General features: G+C 40.9%; 2 protein-coding genes across 5 annotated transcripts in view; both read left to right on the top strand.

Annotated features, from left to right (window-relative positions):
- The window catches only part of syn2a (synapsin IIa), a 28,539-nt gene extending 13,724 nt beyond the window's left edge, over window positions 1-14,815 (top strand). For both annotated transcript variants that reach the window (XM_062541002.1, XM_062541001.1), the window contains exons 4-15: window positions 4,759-4,816; window positions 5,205-5,296; window positions 6,508-6,664; window positions 6,859-6,948; window positions 7,106-7,168; window positions 7,323-7,465; window positions 7,561-7,635; window positions 8,504-8,606; window positions 9,376-9,516; window positions 9,847-9,913; window positions 12,902-13,511; window positions 13,809-14,815. In XM_062541002.1, the coding sequence (XP_062396986.1) occupies window positions 4,759-4,816; window positions 5,205-5,296; window positions 6,508-6,664; window positions 6,859-6,948; window positions 7,106-7,168; window positions 7,323-7,465; window positions 7,561-7,635; window positions 8,504-8,606; window positions 9,376-9,516; window positions 9,847-9,913; window positions 12,902-13,511; window positions 13,809-13,941 (1,732 nt within the window). In that variant the 3' untranslated portion in view covers window positions 13,942-14,815. The remainder of the gene's footprint in view (window positions 1-4,758; window positions 4,817-5,204; window positions 5,297-6,507; window positions 6,665-6,858; window positions 6,949-7,105; window positions 7,169-7,322; window positions 7,466-7,560; window positions 7,636-8,503; window positions 8,607-9,375; window positions 9,517-9,846; window positions 9,914-12,901; window positions 13,512-13,808) is intronic.
- A 251-nt stretch (window positions 14,816-15,066) lies between these two features.
- On the top strand, window positions 15,067-22,630 carry LOC134087481 (peroxisome proliferator-activated receptor gamma-like). 3 transcript variants are annotated; one of them, XM_062540998.1, is made up of 8 exons: window positions 15,084-15,211; window positions 15,438-15,473; window positions 18,803-19,070; window positions 19,186-19,355; window positions 19,813-19,951; window positions 20,182-20,381; window positions 20,519-20,987; window positions 21,517-22,630. In XM_062540998.1, exons 3-8 carry the CDS (start codon window positions 18,836-18,838, stop codon window positions 21,762-21,764), a joined length of 1,461 nt encoding a protein of 486 aa, XP_062396982.1. In that variant the 5' UTR covers window positions 15,084-15,211; window positions 15,438-15,473; window positions 18,803-18,835; the 3' UTR covers window positions 21,765-22,630. The 3 variants fall into 3 exon arrangements, with proteins under 3 accessions (XP_062396980.1, XP_062396983.1, XP_062396982.1); XM_062540996.1 differs by lacking the exon at window positions 15,438-15,473 and having other exon boundaries at window positions 15,067-15,211; XM_062540999.1 differs by having other exon boundaries at window positions 15,068-15,473; window positions 19,186-19,345; window positions 19,863-19,951.
- Window positions 22,631-22,708: the final 78 nt, after the last annotated feature.

Here is a 22,708-nt window from a genome sequence, read left to right as displayed (position 1 = left end):
AGATATCCTTCAATTTTACTGCGCTCGTCTCGAACATAAACGGGTTTTTTTTTGTTTCCGTTGCAATTAAAATTCCGACATCAATCATTTTTTTCGGACTATGGTTCCAGGACAGACCAACATTTTCATCTGGTCAATGATAGGCCTATAAGAGTCTAGATTACCTTGTTTGTGTTTGTTTTGTGAGATGGAGGTGCATTCTCGTAATTATCAATAAAGGAAGGCACAGGCTACAGATTAAAAAGAAATCTCCGGTTTTTCACGTCAGCTCGCGCCCCACCTGGCATGTCTCTGCGCCCCACTAGTGGGGCGCGCCCCACAGTTTGAGAAACGCTGCATTAAATGCTATATGCGTGTGTCTCTATCTGGTGAGTGAACTCACTTGCGGGCTTGGAACTTCTTCCTTATGGAAGTGACACACATTTGGAACATTCCAAAATGCACACAGCCTAAGTGTCTCTGACACAGCGTTCTCAGGGCAGCAGTCCTCACACCACCTACAAACAGAGGGAACAGAAAGAGGCTTACATTAATTAATACATTGCAAAACACACAGAACATGAAAAGACCATCACTGAAGCACTACTACACTCACATGCATCTTAAATAAACACATGCCTCAATGTAAGTCACCAAACATTGGGCAAATAAAGGCTATAACATGAATACCATTTGGCCAAACACTACCCTTCACAAACTAAAGATCCCTTTACTTATCGGCATGATATTTCTGGTAATTGAAATTCCCCAAATGCTCCCCTTTCACATCCACTGTATGACGGATCTATGAGCATGCCTATGCAAAACTACAGTTCCTAAATTAGGGGTGAGATAACTTACACATCAGCCTACTTCATTAATTTGTTTTACTGGTCCTCTTTCCAGTTATAGCAACACTACATATTATGCATCAGCACTACATGTATGAAGTTTAATGTTAACTACCCATGCCCCATGAAGTTCGCAAAGTAATGTTACTAACTAACTGCTAACGTTAACAACTTTCACCTGTGTCTGTCTGTCTGTAACTTCAGCCTGCATGGTAACAGCCACTGCTAAGCTACTTGCATCTGATATTTCATTCAAACTAAAACTCTACATTCATAACGACATATCAGACTGAATTATTGCTAGATATGATATTGACTATCATTCGAAAAATCCCACATGATGGTTAAGTTAGTTACTGGAAAAGTTAACATTAACAGCTAACATCGCTAACGCTAGCGACGTTAGCAGCTAGCTTGCTAGTTCTAGCTATCGATATGTGCTATGCTATGATTCTAACTGGACAATAATGGCTTTGGTTAACATTTCATTGTGAAAACAATACATTTCTAATAAATTCCCGTTTTCAATTGGCATACAAAAGTACTGTAATTCTTACCTTGAATATGATGTTTGTACAGAGTTGAAGATTGCAGTCAGATTTATGACTGAAAAGTGACGGTTGATGGTTGAAGTGAAGTGAAGTCACTCTGGCTTGAGTTGAAAAGTCAGGGGTGGGGGATGGGAATTACTGCGTGTGCGCATGCGCTTATCAAGAGGCGATAAGCAGCCGTTAAAAACCAAACAATCCTGGGAAATGATTAGGCTGAAATGTGTTATGCTCGCTCAATAGTGTGATCAAAGCCTTAATTCTTGACATCAAATTGACTTTCTCAACCGTCTCTGTATGTCATTATGAGTTAAAAGAAAGATAAGATTAAAACAGGGAAAACACAGTAGTTTACTTAACTATTTACAGTAGCCTATGGCTATATTGTGATTTGTTTACAGTAGTGCTTTGACTACTGTAATTTCTACGGTAACACTTAACTACTGTAATTGTAGTTTACAGTAGAGGTACCGCATTTCCATTTACAGTATTTTATGTATTCACTGTGAAATGAAAACCAATTAAATACTGTGATTTCAGTAGTTTTACAGTAACTTACTGCCAAATTGTTGCCAGTAAGTTACTGTGAATACTTTTTACAGTAAAGGTACCGCATTTCCATTTACAGTATTTTATGCATTCACTGTAAAATGAAAACCAATTAAATACTGTGATTTCAGTAGTATTTACAGTAACTTACTGGGCAATTGTTGAAAAGAAAAAATACAGTAGTTTACTTTACTATTTACAGTACTATAGTGGCTATACTGTGTTTGTTTTACAGTAGTGCTTTGACTACTGTAATATCTACGGTAACACTTAGACTACTGTAATTGTAGGGGTGTTACTGTATATTTTACAACATTCTACTGTAAAAAGCATATACAGTAGTGCTACTGTGAAATTTCCTGTAAATAACTGTGAATTTCACAGCCATTTTTTACAGTGTGCATTTCAACATGATCAGAATACTTCAGCTCGCTCATCTGCATAGCAATGACCTGCCACTGGTCCAGATAGAATACAAAAGAATGTCAACAGTTTGTCAGAGGACCTGTAGGAATCTCACAATTCAATCTTCTTCCACAGGCTACACACGCGTTAAAGCCTCTCTACAGTAAGGCCGGTCAATTAGGGCAATCTCTTCAGCATTCCCTGCTGCAGTGGTTCAGTGCTGTATGGGTAACGTCAGGACAACGGGCCGGGGTAGGCATGAATCACTGTCTCGCCTTATGGTGGCCATACACCTAAACAAAGCAACAGAAGCAGATGTTGAGCGGGAGCCTGTGAGTAGTGGGTAATGTGAGCGGTGATGTAAGAGGGGGAGTTTTGCAAGCTCTGCAAAAGATCGGATTGCTTTGGATCGGCAAATCACAAATCAAGTTCCAGCTCAAAACTTAACCACCACCCCCCCCCCTGCAAATCAGAGAGATATTGAGATCAATCTTTTTTAAAAACTTTACTTTGACTTTTTGACTTTGTGAATTCCATCTCTCAATATTGCATTTGAAATTAAGTGACTTTCCATCTCTGTAATGCGGAACCTTTTTTGGCTTTGGCTGAGATGTCTAGCAAAATTATATCAGGCAATAATTTTATTCAACCTCTGCCATGCTTGATGGTTACAATCGAGACCTGCTATGAGTCATTTAACAGAGAGTATATCCGGCTTCACTTGGATACATTTTGTTATTCTATTATTATACGTGCGGGGGGGGGGGGTATGTGCTGCAAATGCTGATTAAAATCTTAAAATGTCTCAGAGGAATCCTGGTCTCAATGGAAAGCTCTTTCTAGATTAGCTTTAGTTGTATAGTCAGTGCATCGTCTTAATAACAAGACTTACCATTATTAAAGTATGGGGATGGAATAGTTTCCTGCATAGCAACAACTGTACCATTGCACAAACTGAATCACTATGGGAACCATGAAGATATAGTGGAAGAGTGCATAAATAGCTGGAAAAAGTACCATCACAACGTTCAGTTCCTGCTTTCTTCTCTCTGCTTTCATCACAACAGCATGCCTGCACTGCACTCGCCCACAAACGAACATGGCTGTGTTTTTAATGTCTAAATTTGCATCAGTCTATCTGAACAATACATTTGAGTTTGGTGCATTAGTGCCAGAGGTACATCAAAGCCTTTGGGTACATCGAACCCTGTTGCGTTAAATGTGCTTTAGAAATAAAACGACTTGACTCAAATATCAAACCAAAATGCCAAGGCACACTAACTTATCATTACCAATTATGAAGTATGTCACACACATTATTGTAGGCTATAACAGGAATGTTCATTCTAATTCCCAACCACGTTATGACAACCCAAAGCTGTTTTAATTAAGAAGCTACATTGCGTTTAAGGCATTTAAAAAAATAGCCTTCTAGCCTATTCCATAAGCCTGAATAAAAACACATTGGGTTCCTTCAAATGAATGGGCATAGCGGTTAAAAACGACTGCATTAGGCACGCAGTGGTTGACACGGAGCTGCATATGGTCAAATCGCTGTCTGCTGCCCTTTGATCTCATTTGCCACCTGTAGCAGGCCGGCTCGGGATTCTCATCTGTCCTCAGCGAGACAAGTTTTGTGCTGAAATTAGATCAGGGATGAATAATGCAGGTGGAGCCGGCCAGCTGGCACTTTTCCTGGGAAAACATATCTGCCGGAGCTCCTCCAGAACAACGTGATACCGAATCTGATGCAAGTGATTAATTCCTTCTCATACCGAAAAGCAGTAAATCTAGTAAAATCACAAGTCTATTTTAGCATGCATGAGGGGGAGGTTTTCATCAACGTTGAGACAAAGGCCAGTTGGTTAGAATTAAAAACCAATATCTTCTGTGGTCATCACTGATTACAGTAAGTTCAAAAGGAACATAAAAAGGACTGCATTTGGCTATTTTTATTTTCCTCAAAGACTTAACCATTCCATGGTTTTATCGCATAAACATTTTAGGATTGTGTGAAATTGCATGTACTGTATATGGATTTTTTATGAGGGAAAAAAAAAGTTCAGAAGAAGTATACTGTATGTTCATGTGTTGAATTATTTATTATACAACGTATCTGAGGGCAAGTCGGGGCAAAGGCCCTGAGAGACCCACTGTTTTATGATTGTGTAAGATGTCTGAGTAAACCATGTCTTTCTGTCTGTTTACTAGAAATAGACTGAGAATCCTCCATACAAGACCTGTCTAGCATGGCACGTTGTCATGCCACTAAACACTAAACAGTGATCATAGCTCAGGGGAAAACATGGTAAAACATAGGGGAAACATATTCATTTGTTTTGGTGTTGGTGCAAATGTTGCTGGGTGTGTTTCACAATGTTCGGTCTCCTGGTAAATTTGCATACTTCAATATCTCTGTTTTTCAGGGCAAAATTGTTCAGAGGGAAGAAGGTACAGGGGGATTATGACATCAAAGTTGAACAGGTATATACAGTGAAGAGTAAAATGATACATCTGTACATCGAAGAGTTTGGTTCCAAAACGCTTTATCCATCATTTAATTTATTTTACAGTTTGTTTTCCCAGTAATTTCAGTAGAAATGTTTTTGGATATTGTTATTTGATTTATCTTTACTCAATCAAAACAACACAACTGCAAGTTGATTGATATTTCCTGGAATACACAATTAAATGTTTTTAAAAACGGATATATAGTGTTTTGGAATCAAACTGTGCATTTCTATTGGATGAGTGCATAGAATGTATGCATTAACATAAAAAAAAAAAAATCGAATCCCACACACTGTCAACACAGGTACTGTTGTACCTTTTTTCCTGTGCCATGCTTGTAAATGCCAGTGTTTTGTTGTAGGCCCAGTTTGGTGACATTGATGTGGTGTCCCATGCCAATGGGACCTGCACTGTGGCAATGCAGGTCTGGAGGAATGAAACAAAGGTGATCAGGTGAGACACTTAACACACCAAATAATAATAATACATTTTATTTTTTTAAAGCGCCTTTCAAGACACCCAAGGTCGCCTCACAAAACAAAATTCAAAATACAAAATAACCAGGTGCCAAACAGAGCGGCGTAATCGCACAGCGTTCCTGTAGGCATAGCCAGCATACACAAACATTTGACATACAGATCAACAAACGAAACATAGACAACAAAACACTCATTAAGTCCAAAAGGCAATGTTAGCGCTTTGCCTAACATGAACGCAACATTGAGTCCGTCCGTAGCCTAAAGGAGCGGCGTGACCCTCTGTGCTTGTAGCGCGTTCTCCTAAGGATCCCTAAAGCCTTGCAAAGGTGGAGCACATCTTCATCGATGGAAGAGGCGTGCTGTAGAAGTTCCTCGGCGGTGTAAAGAAATCCACCCATGTTGTCTACACAGACTGTGGAGCTGATGTGGAGTAGGCTATAGATGGACGCGCAGCAGCGCAGGCAGACACAGCACAAAGCCTCGATCTCCCAGGACAAGCTAGTCAACAGACTAACACGGCAAACTCAGCGGTCCGCCGACAGGATGGAGAGGGAGAGAGACACCGTGTAGCAGCTAGGCTTAGCCAAAGTTTCAAAACAGCCACAAGTTCAAATGCAGCGCAACTGAGTAGCCGGTCAGTCCAGGCTAGGTGTTATTCCTTAAGGACAGGGCGTGCAGGATCCAGCACACAGAGACCAGGTAGGCAGGCAAGCGGCACAGCAGTAGCTGCTAGGCCTAGTCTGGGTCTTGCTGATGACCGTCTCCTTAAGCCAATTGGGAAACTTCTGAATATAGCGTTTACCACGGCGGAAGAATTCAATAAAAATAACGAAAATGAATGCAAAATATATACGCTAACTATTACTATATGTTGATTGGAAAAATATTCACATAAAATTATAAAACTTATTAAAAAGTCAAACAAAAACATGCCAGCTGGAGCGGCGTCAGTCTCGCCAGCGTCCCCGTAACCTAGCAACTGGACAACCAATGCAATCACGTGCCCCATAAACCTTTTATGGTTTTCATCATAATATGTCCTCCAGCTGTGCCCAGAACAATAGAGCGTCTCAGGTCAGTCCAGTAATAAGGAAATACGGTAGCGTAATATGTGTAGTATATGGACATAATTGTGTGTTTTCAACGGCGTGGTGATGTTTGTCCTTTTTGGCCCGACATTTTCAGGTCATTCAAGCCGGACTTTGTGCTCATCCGCCAGCATGCCTACAGTATGACGGAGAACGAGGACTTCCGCAACCTCGTCATTGCGCTGCAGTACGCGGGCATCCCCAGCTTGAACTCCTTGGACTCCATCTATAACCTCTGTGACAAACCCTGGGCTGTACGTACTGTTCCTGAACTCCTAAAGCTGTCACCACAAGAAACCATGCAAAAACAGTAGCATCTAAATATTTTCTTGTGATTAACTTATTATTCTCACTACAGTAGAACATTCACTCCTTCCTTTTGTACTGAAGTAACAGCTGGTTATTACATTAGTCCATAACACGTGTCTGTTTTGTGTTCTCTATGCAGTTTGCTCAATTGATTGGCGCATACAGAAGACTTGGCCCAGAAAAGTTCCCTCTCATTGAGCAGACGTACTATCCAAACTACAAGGAAATGGTGGGACATGACGAGTATTTTTAGTCTCATTAACAATGGGGATCACATGAGCCTTATCTATCATTTGACACCGATGGCACTGATTTGATTTAATGGCTGTTGACAGAGCCAGGCCCATATTTAGAAACTCATAAACTAATGTGTAACCTTCTTCCAGGTTGCCATGCCAACATTTCCCGTTGTTGTGAAAATTGGACACGCTCATTCAGGAGTGGGCAAGGTAGGCATGGTGGAGTTTATGTGATGCTGGTGTGGGGCTGTACTGAAAGTTTCTGGAGTATGACTGATGCTGGTCTAGGGCTATACTGAAAGCTTGTGTAGACCCTCATGGTCTGACCTGAGGCCTGTCTGTTTGTGTTCTAACCTGTGAACAGGTGAAAGTGGACAATCATAGTAAATTTCAGGATATTGCCAGCGTTGTGGCTCTCACAAAGACATACACCACCTCAGAGCCTTTCATCGAATCCAAGTATGACATCAGGATTCAGAAGATTGGGGCCGATTACAAGGCTTACATGTAAGCAAATGAAACACACCCTTTTCATGTCAAATACCTTGAAGATTTATTTGGTTATAGTAAGTAATAACGGGTGGATTCATATTATTTCTCAGGAGGACATCTATCTCTGGGAACTGGAAATCAAATACAGGCGCTGCCATGCTCGATCAGGTTGCCATGACAGACAGGCAAGTTACTCAACAAGAACAGACCGCCGCAGCATTAACGAGACTGAATTGAACTGTGCAAACGATCATATCCATGTTTTGTTTTGAAATGATGAAAGTGGCCAAGCAGTTCTCACATACTCGTATGTATCTGCAACAATTACAAATTCCATCCACAAAGGCTCTTTGTACATGCACATATTTCAATTAAGCAGCAACGTGGATGGATGTGCTTCAGCAACAATGCAGCACTGATATCAAAATCACACTGTCATAGTGTGTTAGCCTCTCTATTCATCAGAGCTAATTATGTTTGCGGTGGTAATTATCTCTGAAAAATAGATGAGGGTCTGCTGTGTGGGTAGGTGGTTATCATACTAGCGCATACAGACAGCCTTGTCAGCCCGGTCAGGACAGTAACAGGCTTTGTAGAGAGCCTTAGACTAATGTAGCCCAGTTCTGCTAGGTCTTGGATGGATATGTAGTTGTTAGTGTTGTTATTAAGACTCAGCATTTAAGTTGCTACAAGGCACAAGTGCTTGGAGCTGCGTTGCCAAGCAATCCCATAACCCGTTCTGCGTGTCTGGATAGTAAACAAGTGGCTTCCTGATGATTAAAAGATGATGATTGTGATGATTTAAAAAAAACAGATAAAAATGTGTGGCCCAATATCAGTGTGTGTGCTCCCAGACAGCATGAGCCAGTATGTTGCCAGGTGACATTACTCAAAATATTCCCAATGTGTATCTTATAGATAGATAGATAGATAGATACTTTATTGATCCCCAAGGGGAAATTCAAGATCTTCATCTTTAGAGGGTGACACTCTGTTTGTTGTCCTCGTGTAACTAGCATGGTGCTGACCTGATTTGTGTATGTTTGATTACAGTTATAAGCTTTGGGTTGACACCTGTTCTGAGATGTTCGGGGGCCTGGACATTTGTGCAGTCAAAGCCATCCATGGCAAAGATGGGAAGGATTATATCACTGAGGTTTGTGATATGAATTATTAATGGGGTGTGGAAAGGTTATTAATGTTAATTAGCGCAATAACTGTTCAGTAACAACAGTAATCAGTAGTAATGAATGTGATCATATACAATTCTGTTTTTGTATGTTATGATGTTAACGTATAAGCTTTACTATGGAAAGAAATGAGCTTTTCTGGTCTTATGTTTGATTTGTAAAATCACATGTATTGCACATAGTCGTTGGGCGTATCTCTCTTTATTGTAACGATTAGAAAGCAGCTCCATTTTGTTTATTAGTGTTAATTTACTAAAGTATGACGTCAAACCCTCTGGTAACTGAGGGATATGAATGTTGTACCAGCAGCACTGTCAGTATGACGTCCTTACATGACTAGAAAGAACCTAGATAGCACCAGACTCTCAGATGGTTTAAGCACAGAACCATACAGATGGAATTTGTTGAGCTGGAATTTGGGATCATCTCACACTGTCATAGGGCAGAACTGGACATTGAAATGTGAGAATCTCTCACCATGTTAAAGGAGATCTCCGCCCATTTTTCACACAGATTGTTCTGTTTCTTGAGGTCACCAAGTACTGTCGATATGAAAGCAAAATCGGTGCTACCCAGCTGAAGTTTCTGTAGCCAGGAAGTTACAGTGCTACACTTTGGGGTTGTCTTTAAAATCATGCAGAACTGGAAAATGAGGATTGAGATTCTCTTACTGTGTTATGGGTCAGTTGGACTCCCAGTGCTGAAGCGGTGTGTGTGTGATTGTGTGTGTATCAGGTGGTGGGCTCCTCAATGCCCCTGATTGGAGATCATCAGGTGGAGGACAGGCAGCTGATCTGCGACATGGTTGTTGCTAAAATGAACACAGAGGGATTAACTTCTAAACTCCAAAGGCCAACTACCATTCAGCCATCACAGGTATGCTACCCTGCAAGACCCTGTATTGTACTGAAAGTAAATGCATAAATGCTCATTTCACTAGTTGCATTACTTCTGTAAATGCTCATATGTTTATTTATTATTGTAATATTGTAATTTTGTGTAAATATGATTCATGTAAATTAACATTAACTGTGTATTGGATACTTTCAACCTTATTTTAACTATACTGCACTTGAATGCATAATTGTAGCACATAGACAGTGTTTATAGTTTGTTGTTAGTTAGTTAGTTAGTTAGTTAGTTAGTTTGTTTGTGTCCACTAATTGTGCTTATCCTTTGTTCGTGGTGTTTGTTTGACATCTTCAGATGCCCATGGAGAAGGAAGTTGGGAATGACCTGAAGAAGACGCCGACCGGGAAGCCTCCGCCTCAAGGTTGTTTGCAGTACATTCTGGACTGTAATGGCGTTGCGGTGGGGCCCAAGCCTGTCCAGGCCAACTAAGATCACAGACCAGTTAGACATCAGAGTAGAAGTGTTTAGAATTGCAGCCAAGGATCAGTCGCGTTGGGGAAAAAACAACAACAACGCGTTGTGTTGTGTTCCCTGAGACCAGGATGTAGGACGAGGGGGAAGGGGTGGACAAGCTTAATGAGAGTTTAAGCGTAACTTCTCTGTGTACACCTGCACAGTGTGTCATGTTGGCCTGGGCGGTGTTTGTCTTTCCTATGCAGTGTCAAAATGTACTGTTCCCCTTGTTCTGCTGACGATTTGTGTGCTTTTGATGGTCGCTTTGGTTTCCCCCCTGTAAAAGTGAGTGTTTTTGATTTTCTTCAGGGCTGTTGTAAGTTGTGTAAAGAGCAGATTGTGCCTATACTGTGCTCAGTGTCACTTGTTACCCATTTATGTTTTATTATTCAACATCGTATATTTATTTATTTATTTATTTTTTGTGTTCCACTTTTCCATTTTGTTGCATACTTATTGATGATGTTCAAACTGTGGTTGGATGTGCAGTTTGACGTATGTGTAACGTGTGTCTGTAAATACATATTACGTATGCTTGTATGTATGGCCATTGTGGAGATTATACTCATCCTCATATTTACATGTCCCAGCCTAATATACATGTTTTTATTTGCATGAATGGTTTTAATAAGAGATAACTGTGATGAATTGTGAGGTCAGGATAAAGTATGTATTTCGTGACTGCACTGTTCGAATATCCTATATTTTGTGCACTACGAGCTTGGTGAATGTCATAAGATGTTGTCCCTATTTTGAAGTATATGTGAAGTGTATATGCCGGTAAGAAAAGCTATAAACAAACATCACACTAAACTTAACATGCTATATATATTCAAGAGTTCAAAAACCGTTAGCTGTCAGTCTACTAAGCAAAATGCATCCAATTCTGAACCCCTGTGAAGATAGAAGAGAATGGAACCACTAAGTCCATTATGGACAGTAATACCCAAACCATTAGTCTCTATGCACAGCACAGCTTTGGGTATATAACAGTATACAGAAAAAAAACTATGACCAACACCTTGTAATATATACCGTATATATATACCAATATTCTTTTAAGCCAAAGGATGAGAATTTCACATTTTCACTTTAAATGATTCAGCACTTAGTGTCTTGTTTTGCACTATTCTTTTTTTTCTTATTATTATTATTATTTCACGATCATAGCCTAACTCTGCCAATTCTGTTTGATGTATCATAGAACAATTCTGTAGTCTTTTTTTATTCCTTTTTAGCCTTCCTTTATATAGGTGAAAGCCATATTTGACACACACTGTCTTCGTTCAATGAAAGCTGTGTAGTATGGCAAGTAGATATATCATTTATGTTATCTTTAGGATAAAAGTGCGTATTCAGACTATCAGCCAAATCCAGCTGATGGGTCAAGCCATATCAGGTTGTATATGGAGGCGTAATTAGTTTGATACTATCTCTTTCCAGTTCATGTATGGCAGTCATGGATCATATAGTAAGTATGGTTTTGCCGTTCGAAGATTATTTTTTCTATTTGCCTTATTTGAATTAGTTTGTGGGATGTGCAATACAATGTTTATTTTTCTTTAACAGATTGCTCTGCCCAAATAAGACATAGTAATATATATCGGTTGAAACTGACCCACTGTGCATACTCTGAAAGGGAACTTGTGTCTTTGTCTTTTAGAATAGTTTATCAGATGACTGGAACAATCTTGTCATTCGGGGTGAGGATACAGTATACTTAACGAATAGCAGGAAATCCCTCTTTTATGGACTTAAGTTATGCTTAAGTTATGACTCCATGCTACTTTTTGATCTGAGATATCAGTCATCTTACTCCATGCTTGGTACAAGCAGTTAGTGGTTAGTAGGCATTCCATTGCTAATCACCAATCACTGAACAAAATTGTACATTTGTAGTAACAAAAGATGTGTTCCTAATTATGAATTTATTGTTCTTGTGAAAAGTGTAAAGTGTTTACTAAGCTTTGTGTCATTCTATGAGTTGTACTGTAACAAAGTGTCAAGATAAACAAAATAGAAATAGTTCAGATTTTCATCATGATTGGATTCTACACTAATCTCTGATCATTTCATTCAGCTGAGTGCTCTAACTTTACTGCAGAAGCGTTGGGTGATTAACAGAAATTACAGATCACAGTGAGATGTTATTAGGCATAACTGCAATCAATCTCTACCCTGCACTATTAGTCAATTATGTATGCAGCATAATTAAACAAAATTTCTTGGCCTTCCGGCACTCTGATTCCTTAGTGCCGGTTCAATATTTGACTGATATCAAGGCAACGTTAGTTCAAATCTGAGATAATACTGTGGATGAATTCCTTTAAGTGATATCTTTTTTTCTCACAGGCAATAAAGGTTCATTTGCAATATACTACATGCTCACTGTGTTGCTACATCTGTTACTGAAGGAATAGTTCATGTCAGAGAACCGCGCTGATCTCTATCGCTAATGACTGTTCTGACACTGTTCTCATGGTAAGGTGTGCAAAAATAACAGTACTAATCAGTACTGTCATCCCAATGTTTAGTTAAGAATAAGTCTTTTCTTAGAACACAGAAGACAGGTATGTCCCGATCCTCCCCTACATTTTCCTACTCTCCATTTGTTGCATGAAGATTGATGTTCTGCAAAATCTTGACATTGTTTCCTCATGCCCCGTGCTACTTGTGCCTTCTTAGGTAGCTGTGGGAAGTACTGTGTTGTGGCTTTTGATGTTTATAATGTTCCCTGGAGGACTCCACTAAATTGAATGTAATAAAATTCATGTTACAAAATTGCTGGGTGATGGATATGTTTCTTGGCTAGACCAAGCAAAAAGAGATAGAGACAGAGAGAGCGAGAGAGAAAGAAATGGATTTAATATCAGAGTGTTTCTTGTACTGAACGTAGGGGGCTCCACGATTCCCCAGGCATCCATTTCTCAGTATCAACAACCATCTTCTGGGACTTGCGCCACCGCCTTCACCAGAGACCCCGGCAGGGGGCTGAGCACACAGCCCGCAGGCCCGACAGCACATCGACATCCTGGGCAGGGTCATCATCAGCAGCAGCACTACCCTGAAGCGCAGCCTGCCAAGCCTGTGCCACCGAGACGGCGCAACTCAAAAACACAGTGCCAGTCCAGGCCCCAGGAACAACTCCCAGCCAGGGCTGCAGAACAAGGTCAAGACCAGGACAGGCGTCAAGAACAACAACATCAACAACAACAACAACAACAACAACAACAGCGACAACAACAAGTTCAGCTCCAGCGCCAGGGACAAGTCCAGTCTGGGGCTGGAGTACAGCTCCAGTGCGGGCCTCAGGACCAGCTCTCTCCCGGGGCCCAGGACCAGCTCCCGGGTGTGGCCCAGTCGACGTCTCCCCCCCAGGCCCAGTCTCCCACACAGTCTCTGTCTCCACCTGAGCTCCTGGGTGAGGCCAAGGCCCAACCTGGCGCCAGCCAAGAGCCACAGGCCACACGGGGGAGGGCTCAAGCCCAGGGTCATCCTCAGCTGAAGTAAGTAGCCACTTAAGTCTCAAATTTAGTAAAATAATGACAATCATTTAATCAAAACTATAGTGTATACCCCTGGCATAATATATAATTAAGCTTTAAGCGATGACATAATACATAGACCTAGTTGTAAAATTGATATACTCTTTGAGACTGTATGATGAAAGTTACATCAAAACAGATGAGTTCAGCCATTTGTCATCACACAGACCATGTTTGATGTTCTACAATTCACTGAAACAGTAATGATCTAATTTATCTAGCACACACTGTCATGATTCTTTCCCATCTCTTCCACAGTAAATCTCAGTCGCTGAGCAATGCTTTTGGCCTTGGAGATAAATCCTTCTTCCGAATGGCCAGTGAGGATGTGGCCAAGGGAGAAAGCATCCGGAACCTGCGCAAGTCTTTTGCGAGCCTGTTCTCTGACTAAGGGTATCCAAAAGAGAACGTAATCACAATTCACACTAAATTTATGCATCAGTATAAGCCATAAATGTTGAACACAATGTTTTTTCCTTAACAGCCATAACAGAGTTGGTGATGCTTCACAGTGTTGAGTAGTATAGGATGTTTTGCACTATTGATTGTTGTTCTTTCTCTGAATGTAGTCTTTACTTCTAGTTCGTAACAAATGTACACTGTAGGCCTATCTCACAAAAACCAAAGCCTGCCACCTCCCATCACACACCACACATACCATGCAACACTTACCACAGCATGCTAGGTGCCTATGTTTTCAATACACTCTTAAAAAAAGGGTTCTTGGTGTCCTACATAGAACCATGTGGGCTTTAAAGAACCCTTAGGGGTCCCTTTGATTAACCCTTCAAAATGGTTTAAGGGGCATGAAGCATGCAATAGAAGCATTTTTGGTTCTATATCACCTTTTTTTCTAAGAGTGTATGCCCACTGTTTCAATTGAACTTGTATTTTGTAGTTTTATTGTATTGTACTTGAATGTGTTTGATTTCAGCTAATGAATATCATGCTTTTTGGTGTGAGTTATCGGTGAATAGTGCAACATGTTAACATGTGAAAACACATGTGCTCATTCAGGGTTGAACCTGTGGAATATACCTTAAGTAGGCCTATTGTAAAAATACGCATCATGATTAGCCTAATACTTTACTTATAAAATTGATCCCAAAAAGCCTTTTAGTGTCAAACTGTCCGTATTGCACTAAGATATCTTTAATGAGTGTTGTGCTGAATTGTGAGTATAATATCGAAATAGTTTGAGAAGCTGATTCAATACATTCCTCTGTTCACGCAAACACGAATAAACACTTACATAACTGAAAGAATGGTCTGAATAATTGTGCCAGCATTAAATCCATGTGCATAAAGTTAGTTATTTTTTGTAAGTGTGAAGTCCAGTTCTGTAGGCTACTGTATCATTGTACAGTACAAGGGACAATACCTTTTTTCAACATAAGTGCAAATAGTCAGGGAACAAAACAGGAGGTCGTTTTAAGTCAACATGCGACCTTTGATAAACGTAATTGCAGTATAGTTCCAAAGTCCACATGCTATGAATTACTCGCAACCTGCGGAGCCCTACTCGGCAGATCATGGAAAGTAGGCCCACGCAGTTGTCAAAAACGCACACGGGATGACCTTAATATGAGTTATGTACATACGGTCGCCACAAAAAGACACGAATCAACAGGACTCGATATAGAATAATCGACTGTATAAAGGTTGGTAGACGTTACGAATAGCCTATTCTTATTTATTTTTCCATGAATGTTACATGGTTTCTGTTTTACGCGTTTGCGAATCTCAATTAAGATCTAAATGGATTTCAAAACTAAAGGAACAATCGCACAAGGCACCAGACACAAGGACATCAAGTAAAATCCAGGTCTATGTTACGTTATGTAAGGAACTGCAGGCTATTTGACATTTTCTCACTGAATCTCACAGCCTGACCAACCCGTCCAGTCTCGAAGGAAACAGCAGGTATTGTCACTGTGAAATAAGGAGTTTGATATAAGCCTACCTTGTAACTTTGCATTATGTAAAGAAAATTAAACTGAGGCAGCATCGATAATTAAGCATTTGTGAAGATGTGAATCACTTGTGATCTCCCATGACTTTCCTGTGATAGCCTTCAGTATTCATTAAAGTAGGTATAGGACCTAGGTTATTAGGCTACTGCCAATCATGTACTCAGTGTCAGACTCAGTATCAAGTTAATTTGTCATGTGTAGCAGTCCAATTTATACCCTTCAAGTTCTTGAACTATATCACTTCTCTATCAGCTCTTAAATGGCCTGTTTGGGTACATTTACAGTAGCCTATAGGACTAATTTATCATGAGACAATAATGGCATTTGGTTTGACTGTGTAGGCTATGCTGTATAACAGGAAGGCTTTTCCTATTAATGACATCGACAGACTTGAACTGAATATGTATTGGATTGCATAAAGGCATTATTAGCCTACTCCTAATGTTGAAGCAAAAACTACATCTTCTCAGACAAACACTTGTCTTCCCTAATTGTTGGTGAATATCACTATATCATGAACAAAGAGCAATATTGTAGTAGCCTACTGTAGTATATTTATGTTGCTGAAAAAGGAAAAGTCCTCTGAAATAATCATGATGACTTTTTTGATGACTTTTACATTTGCATGTGTGGGCAGTTTCTCCAGCATTCATGCCCATGTGTGTGTGTAGTGTACAATAATATATTTGGTGGGACAGCAACATCTGCCTCATGTAATTGAACACATAACTTAACATGCATGCATGGTGAACTCAGTACACATTGTAAGGATTTCCTAAATGTATGCTGACACTGATCAGTTGGTTAGGGCTTAATGTGGTCAGTGTTTCTGAGCACTTTCATGTTGTTGCGCTGAATGATTACTGTCCAAGTGGTATAGAATAAGTCTTCATGCAAAATATTTGTTAAAAAAAATTGTATCATGGCCCCATGCATATAGAAAAGCACACAATTCGTATAGAGGTATGATGCAATGAAGTTATTGTTTTATAGTCATCTGCAACTTAATAACTGAGAAGAGCATACAAGACGCCAACACCAGTGGAAGTATCATTGATAAAAGGCTTGATAGATAGATAGATAGATAGATATACTTTATTAATCCCCGAGGGGAAATTACAGTGTTTCAGCAGCATGGTTAGGTGGTTTGTCGACAGTGAATGCTTCTCACATGCTCACAGGGTGGTCTGAGAGGGACCACCGAACAGAATAAAGCACAATATTGGCAAAGCTGCAAAAACAGCTGTGTTTATTTGTACTTCACATGACCATACACCAAACAGATTAATTTAACAATGGTACTTGTGCTAGCTTCAGAAACTGGCAAATTGTGGTGTGTATAGGCTACTGCTTCTTTAGGTTGGTGGTGGTAATGGATGCTTTTAATTCCTCTGCTTCTATAGGCCTCCCATTATTTTCATGCAGCTCCAGCTGTCAGTAGTATGTTGCAGCATGTCACCAGGGTGTGATTCTTCAAGTAGGGTAAAGGCACTTTGCAAGTCTTTTCAGAACCTTTTTTGCTGAAAGACTCTTTCGCTTTCAAACAGGTTTAATGAGTTTTGCGTGTCTGCAGGCAAGCTGCTGAGCAGATAAGTGTTTATAGCACCCTTTGATACATGGAGGAGCTGATTGAAACAGCCCATACACCCTGCTTATCTGCTAAGAGTGGCATATTTTCATTATCTTATAATATGGCAACGTGATTGTAAAACATGGCAATTCACTCACTCATCTCTGGGAAGACTTACATAACACACATATTTCAGGCTGTGTTTGAACAGGTGCTGCAATGTTCAGACCAGGAAGGAAACACTTGCACAGCTAGAATTTTTTTTTTTTTTTTTAAGGATGCCCTCATTGGTGGTTTATTAATCAGAGTGGGAGTCCATACTCCCTTTGGTTGAAGTTTGAACCCTGCAAAAGGTATACGCTGAAAAAAAACATTGCACAAGAGCTAGGGGGAGAACATAGTGTGCGGTGAGATCTGACTATTACTGTAATATAGCCCATAGGTAGTAAAGTCATGGCTCAAAAGATACAGGGGCATCACATGATCATCCGACCTATAGGCTAATACTCTACACTAGATCTTTGATTAATCACACATTTTTGAATATTGTAAATAAAATAGGAATAAGATATCTGATTTGAAAGGCCATCATATTCACCACAGTCAGTGTTGTTGATGGCCAGCTTTAAGGATTAAGAAGAAATTGCTGTGATACAGGACTGCATTTGGTGCTGGTGGCTTGGCAGCGTTGCTTGGCATGAACGCACACTACATTTCGCTATAATCAAATGGGAAAACTGTGGTGTGGAATGATTCCTGAAAGGGTCATTGAACAGCTATAACTTTGAACACTCTCCCCCCTGAGCCATGGGCAGCAACAGGCTGACTCAGTGAGTGAGTAATGTGTTCACATGCATGTTAACATGCTTAAAGCAGTTAGAATTCCAGTGAAAAATAATTTGCTGTTCTTTTGATCATTATTTGATGATGCAAAGATGATGCAGCCAATTTCCTTGCTGTACTCCACTGATCACCCTCTCAACATTAGATAACTATTTTGATTACATTAAGTCGTGTTTTTGGGACCAGTCAAAGCACTGAAACAGCTCTTATTAAGGTTTTAATTGGCCTCAACACAGATGTAGGCAAAACATCAGTCCTAGTGCTATTGATCCTTAGTGTAGCTTTTGACACTGTTGATCACAACATGTGCAACAGTTTCTCTCTGTCCCTCACTCACGTCTCAAAACAAAAGGCAACGTGGCTTTCTCTGTAGCTGCCCCAAGGCTCTGGAACACCCTTCCATCTCTTTCAGATAGAGTGTACAACCTGCCTTTTCTCTTTCATTTTTAGTTCCTCTTGAGGCCTGCTCCTACTGTACTTATTTGGCTCTTTTATTATTTTTTGTATCATAGTATTTTTCATGCTTTCATTGCTCAGTTTTACTTTGTTTTATTATGTTTATTTATTTGCTTATTTCATCTTTACTTGAATGATCTTTTTAAAGTTTTTGCGTCTTTTTACTTGAACTTTTTTTATCTTTTATGTTTTTTTATCTTTTATCTTTTATGTCATCCCTCCGTCAATCCTTGTAACTTTGAGTTCTGATTCTGTGTTTGTATGTACAGTTAATTGCCTTTCTGCCTTACTTGTAGAGTCAACTCCTGTTGTTTTTAAATGTGCGATCTAAATAAAGTGACTTGCCTTGCCATGCCTGTTGAAGCATAGAGGATTACACAAACTCATCTTCCTGTGTTTCTCCTTTGTAGCCTTCACTCTCTCTCTCCCTGTGATCACTGGGAATGGTGGACGCACAGATGCTCACCTGGCCCATGAGTCTCGGACGCGGCCCTGTGGAGTGGTGCGAACGCACCGACAGCTGTCACGTGTTTGACATGAAAGCCCTGTCCACCTTCCACTACCCAAGCCCTCCCAGCGATGAGAGCAGCGTCAGTACTGACCACTCGCAAGAGTGCCCCCCCACAAAGCATCCCCACGAGTCTCCAGGAGAGAGGACCTTCACAATGCTCAGCGAGGGTAACCTTGTTCTCACTCCTGGCTTTGTCTTTATCGCCTTCATCGCTAGCTCTATTTGAGTTTCCCCAAGTTCATGGTCACATTCTCATTGTGTTGTTTGCTTCTCCGAATCCAGACGCCATAAAGGTTGAACCCAGGTCACCGTCAGAGCTCTCGGAACCAAACTACTCTTATTTCAAGCTGCACACTGACGTTACGTCTGCCCTGGTGAACCTCGAGTGTAGAGTGTGCGGAGACAGGGCTTCAGGCTACCACTATGGGGTTCATGCTTGTGAGGGTTGCAAGGTATGTTGACTAGTTACTGTATATTCCCTTTGAAAGATAGAATAGAATATAATAGAATATAGTAGAGTAGAGTAGGATAGAATAGAATACATTTTATTGTCATTGGGCATTCAGCGGTACAGCAATATTTTTCAGCATCTCTCCTTAAGTGGTGCACAGAACAGATGACAGTGCCCCCATATAAAAACAAAAAGGCACAAGATAAAAGACTGACAGTCAACCTCAGACTCCTTTCAGTTATTCTATGGTATAAATGATAAAAACTGTTCATAAGTCTGGTGGCAAAAGATGTAAGGAATTATTATATTGTGACATACAATCACCTGTAATGTGCAACTAGCTGATTGAGAGCATTTCTCACAGACTGTTCTAACTTTTTTAGTTCATAATGTTGATTTAGTTCATTCCTCTGTTCCTTCTGCATACAAAGCTTAAATGCAGGCTTGTTTTTCCACAGGGTTTCTTCAGAAGAACGGTTCGACTGAATCTGATATATGACCCTTGTGACCTACAGTGTCGTGTTCAAAAGAAAAGCCGAAACAAGTGTCAGTATTGCCGGTTTCAAAAGTGTCTTTTAGTAGGCATGTCCCACAATGGTAAGGACCAACTTTTGACAGACGAGTTTTGCCCTAATGATATTTTGATATACAGTACATATTCAGTCTTATTGGATACAAAAACCTATACGATGCCTTGAGTTACGATGGATGTTCCAATTAAAAACTGACAACTATAATGCTGTACTCTATACTGTTGCCCTCGGCATGAATTTGAATCCCTTTGTCTGCAGTGGCCTATTACATATACTGTGTTTTCTTCTTGTCAGCCATTCGTTTTGGTCGAATGCCCCAGACTGTGAGAGAGAAACTTCTGGGTGAAATTGCCAGGGAAATGGAGCAGCTAGACAGGGAAGCAGCTGAGATGAGATCATTGGCCAAACAGCTGTATGATTCCTATATCAAACACTTCCCACTACCCAAGAGCAAAGCCAAGGCTATCCTCTCAGGAAAGACCAGCACCTCTGAGGTAAAATTACCTTCATTTGTGCAGGGCCTTACGCTGGGCCTTGTGCCTATACTGTCATTGAAGTTTTCTTTGCAAGGCTACGCAAAAATGACAGAGCTGAAATAATGAAGGCATTCATGTGTTTTTGCCTTGTTCAGCCTTTTGTCATCCACGACATGAATTCCCTCATGACTGGGCAGCAGTTCATGAACTGCAGACAGCTGCCCCAGCACAGCCCCGAGGTCAACATGTTCCTGGGGCCCGCCGCTGACGAGCTGACGCTCTTCCGCCGGGTACAAATCCGCTCGGCCGAGAGCATCCGCGAGATCACCGACTTCGCCAAGAGCATCCCGGGCTTCGTGAACCTGGACCTGAACGACCAGATCACGCTGCTGAAGTACGGCGCCATGGAGGTGCTGCTCATCCTGTGGGCGCCGCTCATGAACAAGGACGGCACGCTGTGCTCCTACGGACAGATCTTCATGACGCGCGAGTTCCTGCGCAGCCTGCGCGAGCCCTTCTGCGGGATCCTGGAGCCCAAGTTCGACTTCGCCATCAAGTTCAACATGCTGGATCTGGACGACAGTGACCTCGCCCTCTTCATCGCTGTCATCATCCTCTGTGGAGGTAACTATGGAGAGTGAAAGAACATTTAGAAAGAAAAGAACAATTACGACCTTGCCAGAATTACTTCATGATTAATGAATGTAAATCTTTTGGGTTTTTTAGGAACCTCATACAACAATTATATTGATTTATAGTGCTACATATGGCACACATACAATCTTATACAGATTTCCTATATTACATACAGTAGATGGCATATTTATAAATACACACGCGAGCGCACGCACGCACGCACGCACGCACGCACGCACGCACGCACACACACACACACACACACACACACACACACACACACACACACACACACACACACACACAAAAACACAGAATATTTGTATGTACTGTATATGAATATAGCTACTGTAGAATCGAAATTATTATTATTGTTTGTAATATAACACTTTATTACTCACAACTCACTTCAGCACACAGCTTAATTTACAGGCATCTGTAGGTCTACATCTCTCTGTTCAATCAAAGCAACTGTTTAACCATCTTGACCTTGTGGTTGCTTGGTTACCGTGTGCAGACCGGCCGGGCCTGGTGAACGTGAAGTCCGTGGAGGATCTGCAGGAGAGGATTCTGCAGGTGCTGGAGTTCCACCTGAAGACGGTGCATCCTGACCATCCGCAGCTCTTCGCCAAGCTCCTGCAGAAGATGACCGACCTGCAGCCACTGGTGGCCGACCACGTCCGCCAGATCCACCTGCTCAAGAAGACGGAACTGGACATGTGTCTGCACCCCCTGCTAGGGGAGATCATGAGGGACCTCTACTAGTGCGGACAACTGATGCAACTGACTACTTCTATTCCCCCCCCATCTCTAAATTATATGTGTCCTAAATCTTTATTTATCCCTAAATACACGACTAATGGAACATCTAAATGTTTTAACTTAAAATACATTATGTGTGACAGGCTCCTGGTGATGCTCAAGGGACAGAAATACAGTTTGATGTTTTGGGGAAATTATTGTAATTCTTCACTTCATTTTGTTCATATTGTTGCGGTTGTCAGGTCAACCACTGTATTTGTAATGGACTTGAAGGCCACTAGAGGGCACCCTATTCTTCATGACATACAGGTTGAATGTGCCCTTTGCCTTGTGTAAGTATATTAGATACTGTACCTCTGAAAATGTCTTGCCTCTGGTCTACATATCAGAAAATATTAATGCATTTCATAACGGAAACGGATGCACGGAAACAAGCACGATTGCTTTATTTAATGAGACGCTAAGCCAGTGTGGATATTTTAATCATTCAGAGACATCTCTTCCGTAGTGTGGAGGAAGTATTTCAAGCCTGAGTGTTTGCAGTGGTAACTGTTTGACTGGCCTGATCTGATGTGAGGAACAATATTCTGCCTTACCATCGGTTTCGTAATGACATGGCATGTGTGTCATTTATGGTCAGGGTGTGTAATGAGGCCATATACCATCACAAAGACACAGAGAGCAGAAAATAGACACCAAGGACCACAACGAGAGAATTATACGTATGGAGAAAGTACTGGGTCAGCAGACTCTCATGACCTAACTTTTTTTTGTCCATTCTGTTTGTGTATGGGTTCTTTTTTTTTTATTTACCACGTTAACCATAATGGCAAATTAAAGGAGACCTTTCCCAAGCTATTTATACAACAGCATCAGTGTTCAGGCCTGTGTGGTATACTAATGTCCCAATTCACATAGTCAGCTGAGGCCTCTGCTCCCTTAGCCTC

This window comes from Sardina pilchardus, chromosome 7 (genome assembly GCF_963854185.1).
Source record: "Sardina pilchardus chromosome 7, fSarPil1.1, whole genome shotgun sequence".
Classification (NCBI taxonomy): domain Eukaryota; kingdom Metazoa; phylum Chordata; class Actinopteri; order Clupeiformes; family Clupeidae; genus Sardina; species Sardina pilchardus.
This window is presented reverse-complemented; position numbering and strand designations above follow the sequence as displayed.